At 33.3% G+C, this 14,770-nt stretch overlaps 2 protein-coding genes across 2 annotated transcripts in view; one reads left to right on the top strand and one right to left on the bottom strand.

The window, feature by feature from the left end:
* The window catches only part of LOC117177566 (selenoprotein F), a 27,813-nt gene extending 15,922 nt beyond the window's left edge, over positions 1 to 11,891 (top strand). The window contains exon 4 of the mRNA XM_033368383.1: positions 11,576 to 11,891. Within this exon, the coding sequence (XP_033224274.1) occupies positions 11,576 to 11,757 (182 nt within the window). The 3' untranslated portion in view covers positions 11,758 to 11,891. The remainder of the gene's footprint in view (positions 1 to 11,575) is intronic.
* A 90-nt stretch (positions 11,892 to 11,981) lies between these two features.
* LOC117177565 (zinc finger protein on ecdysone puffs) overlaps positions 11,982 to 14,770 on the bottom strand; it is a 33,346-nt gene continuing 30,557 nt past the window's right edge. Inside the window, exon 10 of the mRNA XM_033368382.1 lies at positions 11,982 to 13,229. Within this exon, the coding sequence (XP_033224273.1) occupies positions 12,717 to 13,229 (513 nt within the window). The 3' untranslated portion in view covers positions 11,982 to 12,716. The remainder of the gene's footprint in view (positions 13,230 to 14,770) is intronic.

Below are 14,770 nucleotides of genomic sequence, written 5' to 3'. Positions count from 1 at the left end.
TTTTTCAATAAAATGTAAATATTAGTTTTTCATTTTAATATTTATTCAATAATTTTAAAAAAATGTGTACTGAGTTCAAAATTTGTTTTTCAATTATCTCGGGTCATAATGTTTTCATGAAATTTATTGAAGTGAACTTTCGATTTTCAAATTTTTCCGTATGCTTACAAAACAATCTTCTGAGTGATTTTGCCTTAACCCATAATTTCTCGATTCTTTCTACAAAGCGTTATGACCCGAGATTCATGAATAACAAATTTTGAATTCAGTACACATTTTTTGTAACATTATTGAATAAATATCAAAATACCAAACTAATACTTACATTAGATTAAAAAGTTTTTTCAGTAATTGTTCAATTAGTGAAAATATAGAAAAGTACACTTACCTTTCAAGCACTAAACGTGCTTTTTCTGAGCTTTTAATGCGAAATTTGTGATTAGCACAAAAAGCAAGCTAAAATTAAAAAAAAACACCTCGATATGGCTATTCTTTCATGAGATACGTCCAATTGTTATAGTTTGAACGCGTGAAATCGATTTCAGCGTCATCGGCTACCAGACGCGCCCAGGCGGAAACAGCAAATACACTACCGCCACTCTATCGCCATACACTGCGACCGCATTTAGTCGTAAATAAACCGCTATCATCAAAAGTATTGTCGCAACTGATTTTTTTCTCAATTTAACGATAATCATTATCACTATCTAGTTATTAATATTTACCAATTTCAGTTGTATATCTTGAACATTGACTGTAATTTCGATTGATTATGATGAAAATGACAAAAGTTATTCCATTTGTTTATGAGACAAAAACATACTATTCTTTTACAACCATTTTTAACGTACTTAATTCTTGAAAATCAATTAGCTGCTAATCGTGCGTTACACTATGACTCTTTAGGATTCAAATTTGTCCACTTTTATGGCTTTGCGACCGACCAAAAAAAGTTAGCTCCACCGAAACAACAGTAACTTTTTTTTAATAACAAATACGAGGGTCGTTTCAAAAGAAATGCACAATTTTTTGCAAACACTTACAAAACGTATTAGACCATATGTCACTATAGTCCTTCTATGTAGTCTCCGTGCTTTTGAATGGTGGCATCCAAAAGTTTAGGAAGATCTTTAATTCCAGTCAAGTCACCTCCTTTATTTAACTGTCATATGCGCTGGGTAACGGCTACAGAAAGCTCCTCCAGAGACAAAAATCTCTGTCCACGCAAAGGTTCCTTGAGCTTTGGGAACAAGTCGAAGTCTGGGGGACTCATGTCTGGGCTGTAGGCTGAGTGAGGTAACATTTCCCAACCATACTTCTCCAGCAAATCTGCCACAACCTTTCCCAAGTTTGGACGCCCATTTTTCTTCGCAGCTTTTGCAAAAAATCATGGTAATAAGCTACGGTGACGCTTGTTCCACAAGGCACTCTATCTTTCATAATGACACCATGGTGATCATTGTGACGTGCGCCGAAGAAAGGGGGCTTACTCTGAAAAGTGAGATTTTGCAGGACGAGCGGTTGAAGTCGACTCTATAGACCGGACTTTTAGGAGAGAGGAAAGACTCACGAAATCTTCCCTCTCCAATTACCACTACATTCTCACGGAAGTAGATAGGTCGTAGACGCGGCTCACGGACGGGATATAGAACAATAGATGAGACGCTTAGATGGTATGGTGAGTGGTGGAAGATGATTCACGGAATCTCGAACTCTCGAGCCAAAGCCCTATTACTCGGGTACCCAACAACTCAATTATTGGCAATAATAATGCTCGGATATTTTTTCCGATCCATGTTTCATCGATAGCCACAATTCACAAGAGGAATCCATCGCCTTCAGCTAGAGATCTTTGCTTCAGCGATGTTGCAATGTCCACGCGAGTCTGTACCTCGCGCGTCACAGTACTAGAGATACCTGCATAAGCCATATTTTAACAACCGTTGTTTCAAGAAACTATGTATGAACAAATGAATCAAAGCACGTGTCAACTCCTCACAATTTTTTTTATTACTGATGTAAATATAATATACATTGCTTCATTAATTTCACAGCGTTGCCACATTGTGCATTTCTTTTGAAATGACCCTCGTAGCTTTTCTCCAAACCTATTTAATATTTTGAGCTCAAATTTTTACATATACTTTCAGCTTCATAAAATACACAGTTTCAGAGAGTTTATGGATGTGCATGTATATTTCGCAAAAATAACTAGATTTTGCAAAACGGCAATTTTTTCTGGTTTTTATTACTTTTGGAGAGAACAAATCGAACAATCTCAATGTGCGATCTGGGCACTTCTCTACTATTGGGGAAATCAGTGTCCCGGGCAAATTAAACATATAATATAAAACATTTTCTTGTAAATTGATATTAAAAATAGAAGGTTATTAATGGTTCTTAATAAACCACTGCATAAACCGTCAAAATTAGGAATACACATTGTGTAATCTCCTTTTAAGTACATTAAAAATCAGTCCCCTGACGTGTCACAAGCTAAGAATCACAATCAAAGCTAAAGGTTTCACAATAACTTAAAAGAAAAATGTCATTTATATTACAATTTTTAAATGGTGTGATAATGGAAGATAAATTTCTGTGGCACATATTTTTCAAATTTAATATTAAATATTTAAAAACTTGAGCTTAATTGTGTCCCTCAGTTTTTGCAGTCAGTTCCCTGGTTGAACTTGAACATTATTTTAATCGTTCTATGTGCAACAAAAAGTCATCTTTTTGCGTTGAACGGAACGTTTCCAACTTGAAGTTTGTCCTGGTGTACAACAGATAGCGTTCATATGCTATTCTGTTAGGTTATTTCTCGACGTTAACGCTGAAACAAGTGCTTCAGCCGGCTGTTGAGACAGTCCCCTGGCGAGTAAATTTATACTATGTTTTTGAAATTAAATTGACAGCTTTCGGTATTTTATATACTCAAGGTGGACAGATAATTATTCCTGCAGGACAATTAATAATATTTTATTAGTATTTGTGATAGCTTCGACATTTGTGGAATTTCTCAGTCCCCTGGTGTCAGTCCCCTGTCACAGAATGAGACCACGTCAACTCATAGGAAAACTGAATGAGGATTTAGATACATTTTTGTTCCGCGAAAGAAACATTGTCCACCAATTTAATGCAATAAATACTCTAAAGAAAAACATTCCCGTTCATTTTGGAGGTTATCTCGTATAAATTAGTCTTCACACTGTTATTGTCTACTTAGAAAATATGACTAAGTCGTATAGCACAGCGTTCTTAAACACATCTCATTCCATAACTGCTATTTTGGCACATTTGCTACCCACTTTAAAAGCTTTGTCTCCGATATCACGTGCCTTCACTTTTCAAGCACTGGACCCGTAGCCCAATGTCGCAACAAATCCATGTTTCATATCTTGGCTACAAAGCTACCAAAATAACTTCCAAATATCAAAAAATGTTGCTACATTAGTTTACGTCGATAAATAGTCCATGGAAAAATTCTTAGAGCGATTCAGGAAAAGTGTCCTGAAATTATTATAAGCACTATTGACTATGAAGCTATTAAGACAATGAGAAGTATTTAACACAAAGACTTTCAATGGGACCCTTAATGTTCATCAAATGAGTGGAAAAGTTCGTTTAACAATACTAACAATGAGCAGTTTGAGCTGTTTCTGCGATTCTGATACGTGCGAACATTTCAAAATAGGAGGCTTAACATATCAAGAGAACACCAAACTCATAGTCGAATATGTTTTCACAGATTTTGAATATGAAAATGAAAAAGAATCTACGAATAGTTATGTAACTTCTAAACAAATGATTAGGTTGGATCACAAGGATGTCTCTGACGTAGCTAAGGAAGAAATTGTAGAGAAGTTACCTAGCCCCAACTTGTTAATGAAAGGGGATAGAGTATTTTATAAATTGAGGTTCCCCATAAATATGTTCGAGAAATAATTTAAGGTAAGGTTTATTAGGCATTTAATGTTCCTTGAAAAAAAGTGACTGATATTATGTAGACTAATAATTATTCTAAATAGTTTGTATTATTATGTGTCTAAGATGTACGTGATTCGAACTGTTGGATCCTCAAAGTAGGAACGCTAATTTTCAAATGTTTCATGTGCTTGAAGTTCGGAACGTTTAAATGAACAATTTTTTTACTGATAACTTTGTAAACTATAAATATGGCTAAAATGTTTCTTAATTTATATTAGAAATAATACTTTTACTAAAACAAAATCATAATGTATTTTTTTTATTGCAGTTGGAACAGCATTTATGGATAAAATAGAATTGGGAAAAAATATTTCGTTCATTTGAACCTTCAGAACTTCAGGTACATAAATGTTTTTTATTACAAGACATTTTTCTAACATAAAAAACAATGAAAATAGTCAGTCAGTAATAACATGTAGTTTTTACTTCACAAAGACAGTTCCCTGGTACATGCGTCAGTCCCCGGTCGCGAATTTTAACAAAATCGTTTATAAATCCTGAATTATTGCAAAATTTATGCGGCTGTTTGCAGTTTACGTTGAAACAAACCATTATCTTTACCTTAGACCAGCTTTGGTTTTTATTTGAAAAAAAACATGCTCGGACAGTTTTGTACAGGCTAGTTTCCCAATAGCAGGGAAGTACCCATCTACTAAATTACAGATATTTTTAACAATTTATTAATGATTAAACTTTTTTTCACAAGTCAATAAATACATTGATCGCAATCCCCAGAAACATGATTTTACCAACTTTCAACATTGCGCAATTCATTCGGATCACATATTTTTGCCTGAAAACATACAGGGCTTTATCCCAGGCATAGACACTACATCATGGCATACCTCATTTTCATTCTAAAATGTTTGGCAAAAAGGCATCTTTTTTCTACTTGTATTTGGTCCAGTTCGGAGGGAAGACTAAGGTTGCCTCGATTAAGAAATTCCTGCAGCGCAGGTCGGCCTGTCGAAAGAAGGCGACACTGATGGAGAAAATGCTGAAGATCCCTGTGCTCATTGCTGCTCTCACAACCCACTGACAAGTTCCATCCCATGCACACAAAAATGTCCCCCGCACAAAAATTAGTTTTTCTTAGTCTTATGACAAGATTTATGTAGCTACTTGGAATATGAAGTCCCCGTAACCACGGCCTGGGTGTCTTGATGCCAAGCAGATAGAAGTATGCATACCTACGTGGATACTCTTTGCAGCGAGCGAAAGGGTGGGTAAGAGGATTAGAGAACCTGTCCGAGGAAACGATAACATCTCTCTAGTGATCCTTAAACACGCTTTTCACGGCAAATAAAAGGCCGTAGAGCTCTATCGCACGAATCGAGGATATATCCCACAAGCGGGTCCGGAACCTCAGATTAATAGAAGGAACACAAAAACCACAGCCCGCAAGGCCCGTGGATGTATCCAGTGGATGAAGGTCGAATGGAAGTGTCTAGCGCAGAAGAGAAGGCAGTGACAGAATCATAGGCTGGTATCAGCCTGAAATGATCGGGGTTCACTCTACGAGGCCAGGAACCAAGCTGAAGCGTCTATCCAGAATGATGTCTCAGTGTTTAAGAGAGGGCTGACAAAGAGACCAGTGCGCGCGTCAGGATCAGCGAGATGTCCTTACCTCTCACTCGAGACCACCTTTAGACACTTTTCAGCCAGGCGTCTCATTATGAGAATAAACAGGAGGAGTGAGAGAACTTCACCTTAAGGCACTCCTAACCTGCAAACTTTGAAGTTCCTACTACCAGAGGAGAAGAATAGGTTCCTCCATATGACGAGGAAGGAAACGAAGTTTAGCAGTCTATTCCGAACACCCAGGTCCTTCAGCTTAGCCATATAAACACGTGGAAAGACCGCGTTGAAGGCTCCCTTCAAGTCCCGCGCCAGTTAAAGAATTGGCTTCCCCTGGCCAAAGCATAGCATCACAGATATATCTATGAAAAATAGATAAAATCGAATGTTTTGCAGTGATTAAATACTTTATATTAAAAGAGAAGATTAAATTACAAATAAAAGAGAAGATCTACTCCACTTTTAAAGACCCTACACCATCGTTTTCAACAATAAAAAAATGGATTCCTGACTTCAAGCGTGTTCGTTTATCCACACTCAACGATAAACGTTCAGGTCGTCTGAAATCCGCTACGCCTTTACAGAGACCATTGAAAAAATCCGCAATGCCGTGTTAAATGGTCGATATGTAAAATTGCGTGATCTTACTCTCCAGTTGCAGTCCCTAAATAAACCTACTGCACTTCGAGTTGCTGCGACAAGCACCGTGTTCACCATATTTAGCACCCGCGCACTTCTTCCTGTTCCCGAACAAGAAAAATTGCTTTCTGAAAGGACATTTTCTTCAAATGAGGACGTCATCGCTAACACGAACGCGTATTTTTAAGGGTTGAAGTAATCCTACTATACCGAGGCTGTACAGAAGTTAGAAAATCGTTTTTTTTAAATGAATTGAAAGAATATTATGTTGAAAAATAACAGAATTTTGTTATAACTCATGTTTTGCTTAGATTGCAGAATAGGGGCGTCACCTCCTTTTTGGCTGGAAAAGCAGTATTTTTCTGCAACAAACTATTGTATCTTTAATTGAACGATAAATGAAGCAATTTGACTATGCAGAAGTATAAAATTATTGTTACTTCTGTTACTACGACATCTCAAATATGGGTATGTCACGATATCGGAATGGTCATATTTAACTCAAAGTTAAGGTGCTTTTAAACATCCAACGACCAGAAGCAGCCCTTTGATAGGTCACAACAATAATGTTGTCAAAACCCTACCCCTTTCCAACGTTTCGTGGGGGTGGGAAGGCACCCCTATGACTAGTAAGAAGAATAAATTTGGTCAAATCACTATCCATTTCCAACTTCTCTTTAAATATGATCATTACGATATATCGTGACAGACCCATATTTGAGACATCATAGTAACAAAAGTAACAGTAGTTTAAAATTTTTGCTTCATCAAATCGATTCATTTATAATTCAATTAAAGATTTTTAATAGTTTGATACCAAAAAAAAATTTTTTCTAGCCAAAATAGAGGTGACGCCCCTATTCTGCAATCTAACCCATGTTTTTTTAATGTTAGGCCGATAAATTTTTAAACGACCCTCGTAAAAGTGTTGATTTCTCTTTTGAATTCCTTGCGGCACCATTGTTCAGCCTCATATCCTTCCACTTGCACTCTCGTTTTTCAACTTGCCACAGCAAAGCCCCTTCCAAAGGGCAAGAAAGGTTGAAAAGTGATTTTTTTAAACGTTGATCTTTGGAGACACACGGATAGTGGGGATTGTAGGTGGCCACAAATGCGCATTTCGACATATTTTTTACGCCGATCCATCAGCCTATTAATCGATAGGAAGCATTGAAAATACCTTTACATTTTGTTAGGTTTTCGATTGAACAATTAAGACTTAAAAATTAACATTTTTTAATTCAAGTTTTCAATGCTGAAAAGTTTTGAATTTTCAAGCTTTAAAAATTGAACCTTTTTAGAATTAGGCATAGCATCATAAAACAAAATAAGTGCTGATCTTGCAACATTAAATAGGAACATTAGAACAGGCCTCACAATCCCTATAGGATCAAATATAGGGACCAAAGGGTACTTTTTGTCACACTTATAAGGTACTTTTTTCGCGCTCAAATGATATTTTAATTCAGGATAAATTCAGAAGATTTCGGAGCAATTGAATTTACATTTTTAAAAAATCGAATGAATTGGGAAAAATGTTTAAAAAATCCAAAAAAACTCAATTGATTTCTGTAAAACTGGAATGAATTTAGTGGAATGTATTATAAAAAAGAATTCAATGAAATTCATAAAAATCCCAGGTGAATTACAAACAAAATGAACTGAATGTAAAAGAATTTTTAAATATGATAAAATTTCATTGAATTCAGTAACTTTGAAATAAGCCTCGAAATATTCAAGGGAATTTCCAGAATTTGATGAAACGCTTAAGAATTCATGGCGAGGTTAAAAACTTAAAAATTAAAAAAAAATCATTAAATTAAGTAGAATGTCAAATCTCTTAAAATCTTTGAAAACCTACTGATTTCTAACACAAGAAGTGACTAATGATTACAAAACAATTCAAGATAAATTCAAAAGAACTCAGGTAAATTGGAACAATTTTAAGAATCGAGAGAAATGTGATTGATTACAATAAATTTTGAGTGAATTTACAGAAATTTAAAAGAAATGAGAACAATTAGATGAAATTCATAATAAAAATCAACCTGACTTTAAAAAGTGCTCAAGTGAATTAAAAAATATATAAAAATATGGAAAAATTAATTAAATTGGGTAGAATTCTCTAAATCTTCGAAGCCCTACAAAATCCCTCATGCCTGGTTAAAAATTCTTTGAAATCCGTTAACATATTAAAATTCTTTAAAATGATTAAAAACCCTGGAAATTGCTTAAATTAGGCATTTTCACTTCAACCGTCAGCTGACTTCACTTTGTTAAAAGCTGTGGGAAAGCAAAGGATCAAAACCTTATTTCTGTAATGTCTTTAATTAATAATCATTATCATTTTATTATTCAATTAAATAGTAATTAAAATATAAAAACTATTTTTCAAATACACTTATACAGAAAAAATTAGCTTTTACGAAGATATCAAAATAGAGCAAAAATGAACTGAATCCCATGCATTTGGTCCCTTGTTTTCCCCTCAGAAATCTACGACGTAAAGTTAGCTGTTGATTGAAGTGAAAATACCTAATATTTTGAAAATGCCTTGGGATCTTTTAAAATACCCCAAAATATTTTGTCTTTAAATGTTTTCAAACTATCAATCTTTTGAGTCTTTGAAAATATTTAAATCCCTTGAAAAACGCCTGAGAATCTGTTACAATACTGTCAAAGTATTTCAAACCCGTTTAAATTACATTAAAATACTGAAATCGATAAAAAACTTCTTTTCAATCTTTTAAAATAATCAAAATTATTTAAAATGCTTTACATTCCTTTGAAGTTTTGTAAAGCTCTTGAAAATGCTAAGGAATTTGAAAAAAATACGTTAAAATGTTTCAAATCCTTTAATCATTTTATCTGTTGATCCTAAGGATAATAATTAAATTAAAACTTATGCAATGTTTTTTTTTGATCCATAGAATTAAGTAGAAAAGAATAAAATTATAGAAAGTCGAGAGAATTAAAAAACTTCCATTGAATTCATAAACTTCAAGAGAATTCCAAAGAATTACTTCTCATGAATAAATTCTGTAAAATCTACTGAAACATTATAAAATTCCGTCGTATTCTATGATGATATTTTTTGAAATCATGAAAAATGTATTAAAATACACTGGGAGTTGTAAAATCACTTGAAACCCTCGGAAATATTTTTAAATATTTTCAAGCCCCATACGTCCTGTAAAATCGTTCCATATTTTCTGTAATTCTAGAAAATTCTTTGTCCTATAATAATTCAAAAGCTTTAAAGTCACTTCCAATGAATGAAATCAATTTTTAAAAATCCTTGGAATCTTAAAATTCCCTAAAATACTTCAAATTAAAAGCTGAACATTTTTTAGAAGTTTTAAAAATACCCTAAAATCTTAAATATTCCTTAAAATTATTGAAATCTATTAAAAATGTATGAGACCCTTCATCTATACCCAGAAATATTTCAAATAATTCAATATAATTAAAAAATAGAAGAGAGTACCCAAATATGAGGTACCAACTGTGGCGTGATTGTCGGAATTCTATGTACTGAATTTAAAAGTAATATAGGTCATTTTAAAGGAAATTTAGTGTGTCGTAAGGAGCTCAAATAAAAAATTTTACTAAAAAATTTTTTATGCTGAAAATACAAAAAATGTAAAAAAGGGCTTTTTCTAAACTCGTCAAACTATTCTCATAATATAAGATACTCCAGGAAATAGCTAATGAAATGCAAAATAAATTATTATTTTTAATGAAAAACTTAATTCTATGTTTCCGAAGTATAAATTGCTGCTATTTAGATATATTTAGTTTTTGCAGTAATCACAAACACTTTTGTAACCAATTTCCCCCGCGCAGCCAGTGTTACAAAAACCACAGGTATTTCATATTATGAGAACCACACCGTACAACTATGCACTTACTATGCCTGACCTGTACAATGAAAAACTCCACTATCGATATTTTCCTACTTAGTTATTCAATCCCCATCACTCCAGGCAAACTTTACTGCTAAATACAAATTTAATGAATAATAAATAGGGTTTAAAGAATTCCCTTCCAAGAACTCGACCACCATCGATTTCGCATAAAGTTCGCCTATAATCTTTAAAAGCCCAATGAAAAATGGACTATACCACGAAATTACTCTTTCTTCAAGGGCTACAAGTTAGTGATAGGACCAACAGAGTGGGTCTCTTAGTTTAGCTGATACCCCGCTTTCTCATATTACAAGAATATCTCATATTCGAGTACTCTCCCCTATAGACCTGAAATGAATAGTGATTAGCTCACGAATTAATTTATTGAATGAAAATTCACCTATGTGCTCTTTTCATTTGAAAGTGACTGTGTGGCAGCCCTTATTTTTTAACAGTTACTTCTCACAAAAATTTTCTGATTTTTTTTCAAAGTGCCTGACTCAAAAAGGGTACCCAAAGGGACCAAATCTTGAAAATAGGGTACTTTAAGGACCTTAACTGAGTATAGGGTTATACAATAGGGAATATAGGGACCGGTTTGTGAGGCCTGTTAGAAGCTTAATAGAATTGCAAATCAAAGGTATTCAAACTTGCATAATTTAATGTAATATCAAGTGACATTTAAAGTTATTTTATGGGTTTTTCTAATAGTTTTCCGTGCTTCATCCGAATGCCATTTCCTTACTTTTGATAACGAGCAATGGGAATTCTATTTCCCAGATGAAAACACAGAAAGGGGAAGACGAAAATAAAATTAATATCGGCTAGCCAGGACTACTCGACTCTCCCCTATCCTATCATAGATTGCAAGGGTGGTATACAGTATCAAATATTTGATTCAATATTTCCGCGGTATAAAAATGCAGGTTTGTAATAACATAATCTTTTATTCTTCATAGTGTGTCATTTCCAAAAGTTGTATGATTATTATTTTACTTTGAGTCTGAGTTTATAATCCATTCAAGTTTTTAATGTTGGCCCAGGTGAATATAATTAGTGTCAAGATCCACCTGAATATGTGTTGCATTTTGGAACAATTTTTCGTGTAGAATTCGTGTGGATTCGGCGTCAATCTCACCGTTTGTTATATCTTTAATTTTGATAGGACAGCTATCAGATTTTTAAAAAAAGTCTACAGCGACAATGAAGTGCTCTCTGGAGCGCCGAATTATGTTTTAGCTACGTAAGAATGTTCTGTAAAATCGCGAACATCGTTTCAACGAGGCCGAATGTGCTCTAGCGAGCCTCAAGCTTTTTTCGTAATTGACCAAGGGAAATTTATATATTTGTTCTTTTTTCCACGTTGTATTATAACAGTGTCCAGTTCAATTTTATTTTTATGACTTAATTTCTCGCCAGCCTTGAATCAAGAATTAAAAAAACAATATGAATTTACTTTTCAGCATTCATCAAGAGCGAGAGGCCAAATAAATACAAAAATTTGCAAATCAGATACGTTCGTGGACTGGATCCCATCATCAAGCTTTACGATGCTGACAATAAAGTTGAAGACATTCTTGATATTCACAAATGGGATACAGATTCTGTTGATGAATTTTTAGCCACGCATCTCTCAATTGATTAGCTCAAGCTGGTCCGTTTAATTTAATCCAATTTTGCATTAAATTATTGTTGATTGTATGTGCATGCGAGTAAATGTGTTTAAATGTTTTCTATATATTTTTGTGATATAAATTAAATAAACCATTTCTATCTATATTTATTCTATATTTATTCTTTAGTTCATTTTAAGTACTGGATCAAATTTTCCAAGATAGTATTCTCATAGCAATAAAAAATGCAGGGATTTCAGTAAGATGCTTTATTATATCGTTACATATGTATAATACTACATACTGAAAGATTATTAACACAAATATGCATTATTGGAATGGAAACTGTCATCAATATACCATCTTTATTGCTTGCAAGACATAGACGATATCGAATTTTTACCAAAACATACATACTATAAATGATGTGCGAAACTAACTGAATCCTGGATTGGAACATACGTATGACTTCCATTACTTTGATAAATATAATGCCGAAGATTATGTGGATATAAAAATCCGCGGAAATCCACGACAAAAACAGATGCAAGTTATACAAAATAAAAACGCAGTGAGTGCAAGCTGCAAAATGTATTGGTTATTTAAATTCAAAAATCAAATCATCATGTACAAAACTTTACGTTAAGAGCTATGTTTTTATTATAAATATAAGGACAAGATACTTCCGACTAAATTGCAATCCAAAAACACTACTAAGTATTCTGAAACAAATTGTCTTAAATGACGAATTTTATTTCGTATTCTTCCGCAAAGGCTAGTTTTAACTACTTCGGAAGCAATGCACGACATGCCTAAGTTACAATTGTGATTGCAATTAATTCAGGAGTTATAAACAAAATACACGTGACATGAAATTGCTGAAAATATCGAATACTTTTCAAGTTTGTACATTCCTGTATCAAACATGCATGATTTCAAATAAAAGACTTGCATCAAGAGAGTAAAAAAGAGATCATTTAGAATTATGAACTTATCGACGAGATCTTCGCGCTCTTTGTCCACGGGCACGTTGATTAGGACGTCCTCTAGCAGCTGCTGCAGCTGCTGCTGTCTTTGGAGTATCAGTTTTGTCAGATTTAGTTGATGTGTCTTGTTCTGCAACCTCCTTATCATCCATGGTATCGTCCATTAGGTTACCAACTTCTGACTCAAATTCGTTTTCTCCCTCGCTCCATTCAACTTTGTCATCCTTGGCCTTCGGATCTTCGTCGTTTTGTTGTTCCCCTTCTTCGCCTTCCACAGCTTCTTCAACCTTTGCTTCCTCAGTTGCAGGGGCCTCTTCTTCCTCAGACTCATTTTCTGCTTCTATTGGATCATACTTATCTTCTTCTTCGATTTTTTTCGGATCTTCTTCGCTTTGATCTTCGCTGGCTTCGGGTTTCTTTTGATCTGCATTCTCTTCATCATCGGAGTGCGCGACTTTGCGTCGTTTCCAGTTGCCCTCGTATTCTTCCGGTTCAGTAGCGGACGTATCATTAGGAGCCTTTAAAAATTTAAATAATATGTAAGTCTAAACAGGGTTTAAAAAGTATGCCGTAACAGTCTCTGTATGTATTAAATTAGCCATTCACATAACAGGAGGATGGACAGCGAATGCGCTGTAGCGCTTATATTTTATTCCTTAAAATATGCAGAGAATCTTTGCAGGAATAAAATAAGCCCTGCAGCATTAGGATTGAATAATAATCTCAAATTTTACCTAACATAAGAGAGAAAAACATTAAACCATAAAAACTATTGTTACATAAACAATGAAAATTGTGAAACATTTATTAGAAAGTTCACCTCCAGTTCTTTTCCAAAACTAGTTATAATTAACAATAAAAGGTTTCCCTCGATTTTATAAAACATTTTTAACAAGGTTTATTTTTTAGCTTGCAATGACTTTAGTTCGTTTTTGATTTTAAAACAAGTACAATGAAAATTCCCTTTCCCTCTAAAATATTAAGCTAAATTTCATGAAAATAGTTATTGCGAAAAGCAAACTTTTAATGAATTCATTAAAATTAATTAAATTTGTTGACTATGTACAATTTTAGTTTATTTTTTAAATTTGAAAATATTTAAACTATCATTTTTTTGTAATTCTGCAAAAATAAAATATACTGAAATCTTCCAGAAAATAACTTTAAATTTACCTAACAATCGAGAGAAGTTTGTTTGATTTTCTAAAAATCTTCCCAAATTCAGTTGTTTTTTTACAATATTGACCAAAAACTTTGAAAAAATCTGATTCAGTTCTCTTTTAGGATCCCTTTTTCAAAATAAAGAAATTATTTGAAATTTAACCATGAATCTTGACACACTTTTATTCTTCTCCTAAAAACTTAAAAATTCTTTCATTTTTTTTTTTATAAATATTGAAAAATGTACATTTTATTTTAAATTTCTCGGAATCTTCTCAAGATTTCAATTATTTGTTATTATTTTCCAAACTATTGCAACTTCTACAAATAAAAAAAATGGTTTTAAAATCTTTCAGATTCTTTTGAGAATAATTTTAAAATCTGGAAAACTTAAAATTAACCTTTTAAAATAAAATCTGAATCATTTTGAATTTTCCCAAAATCTTAGTCCGTGTGTAAGCAAAATTAAAAAATTATACAATTAAAAAATAGAAAATTATATGTTTAAAAAGTGACTATAAAATTGAGCGGTTGGGTGCAAGAACGGCCTACTTGCATTTTTCGTAAGGTCGAAAGTCGAGTCCAGTCTAGTCACGTGACTAAGCTGCTCGAGAGATAAAACAGTGCGATTACGGGGATATGCATTTACGTAATGACATATGAATGGAAATCCTAATTCTTAGATTCGTAAGATTTGTAAACGCAAAATTTGGGTTAGGAGAAGAGTCAAGTGTTGGAATAACGTGAGTTTTTTTCATAAGCAAATAATGAGATCGTTTAATAGGGTAAATTTTTTTATTGTTTTTTAAAAGTGGTTAAAAGCACAAAAGTGTTAGGACTGTCAGGATGATAGTCCTAAAGTTTTTCATTTGAAACGAGATTATATTTACACGTACAA

The sequence above is a fragment of the Belonocnema kinseyi genome, chromosome 7 (assembly GCF_010883055.1).
Source record: "Belonocnema kinseyi isolate 2016_QV_RU_SX_M_011 chromosome 7, B_treatae_v1, whole genome shotgun sequence".
Lineage (NCBI taxonomy): Eukaryota > Metazoa > Arthropoda > Insecta > Hymenoptera > Cynipidae > Belonocnema > Belonocnema kinseyi.
The sequence above is the reverse complement of the archived record's forward strand: the minus strand, read 5'-3'. Positions and strand labels throughout refer to the sequence as shown.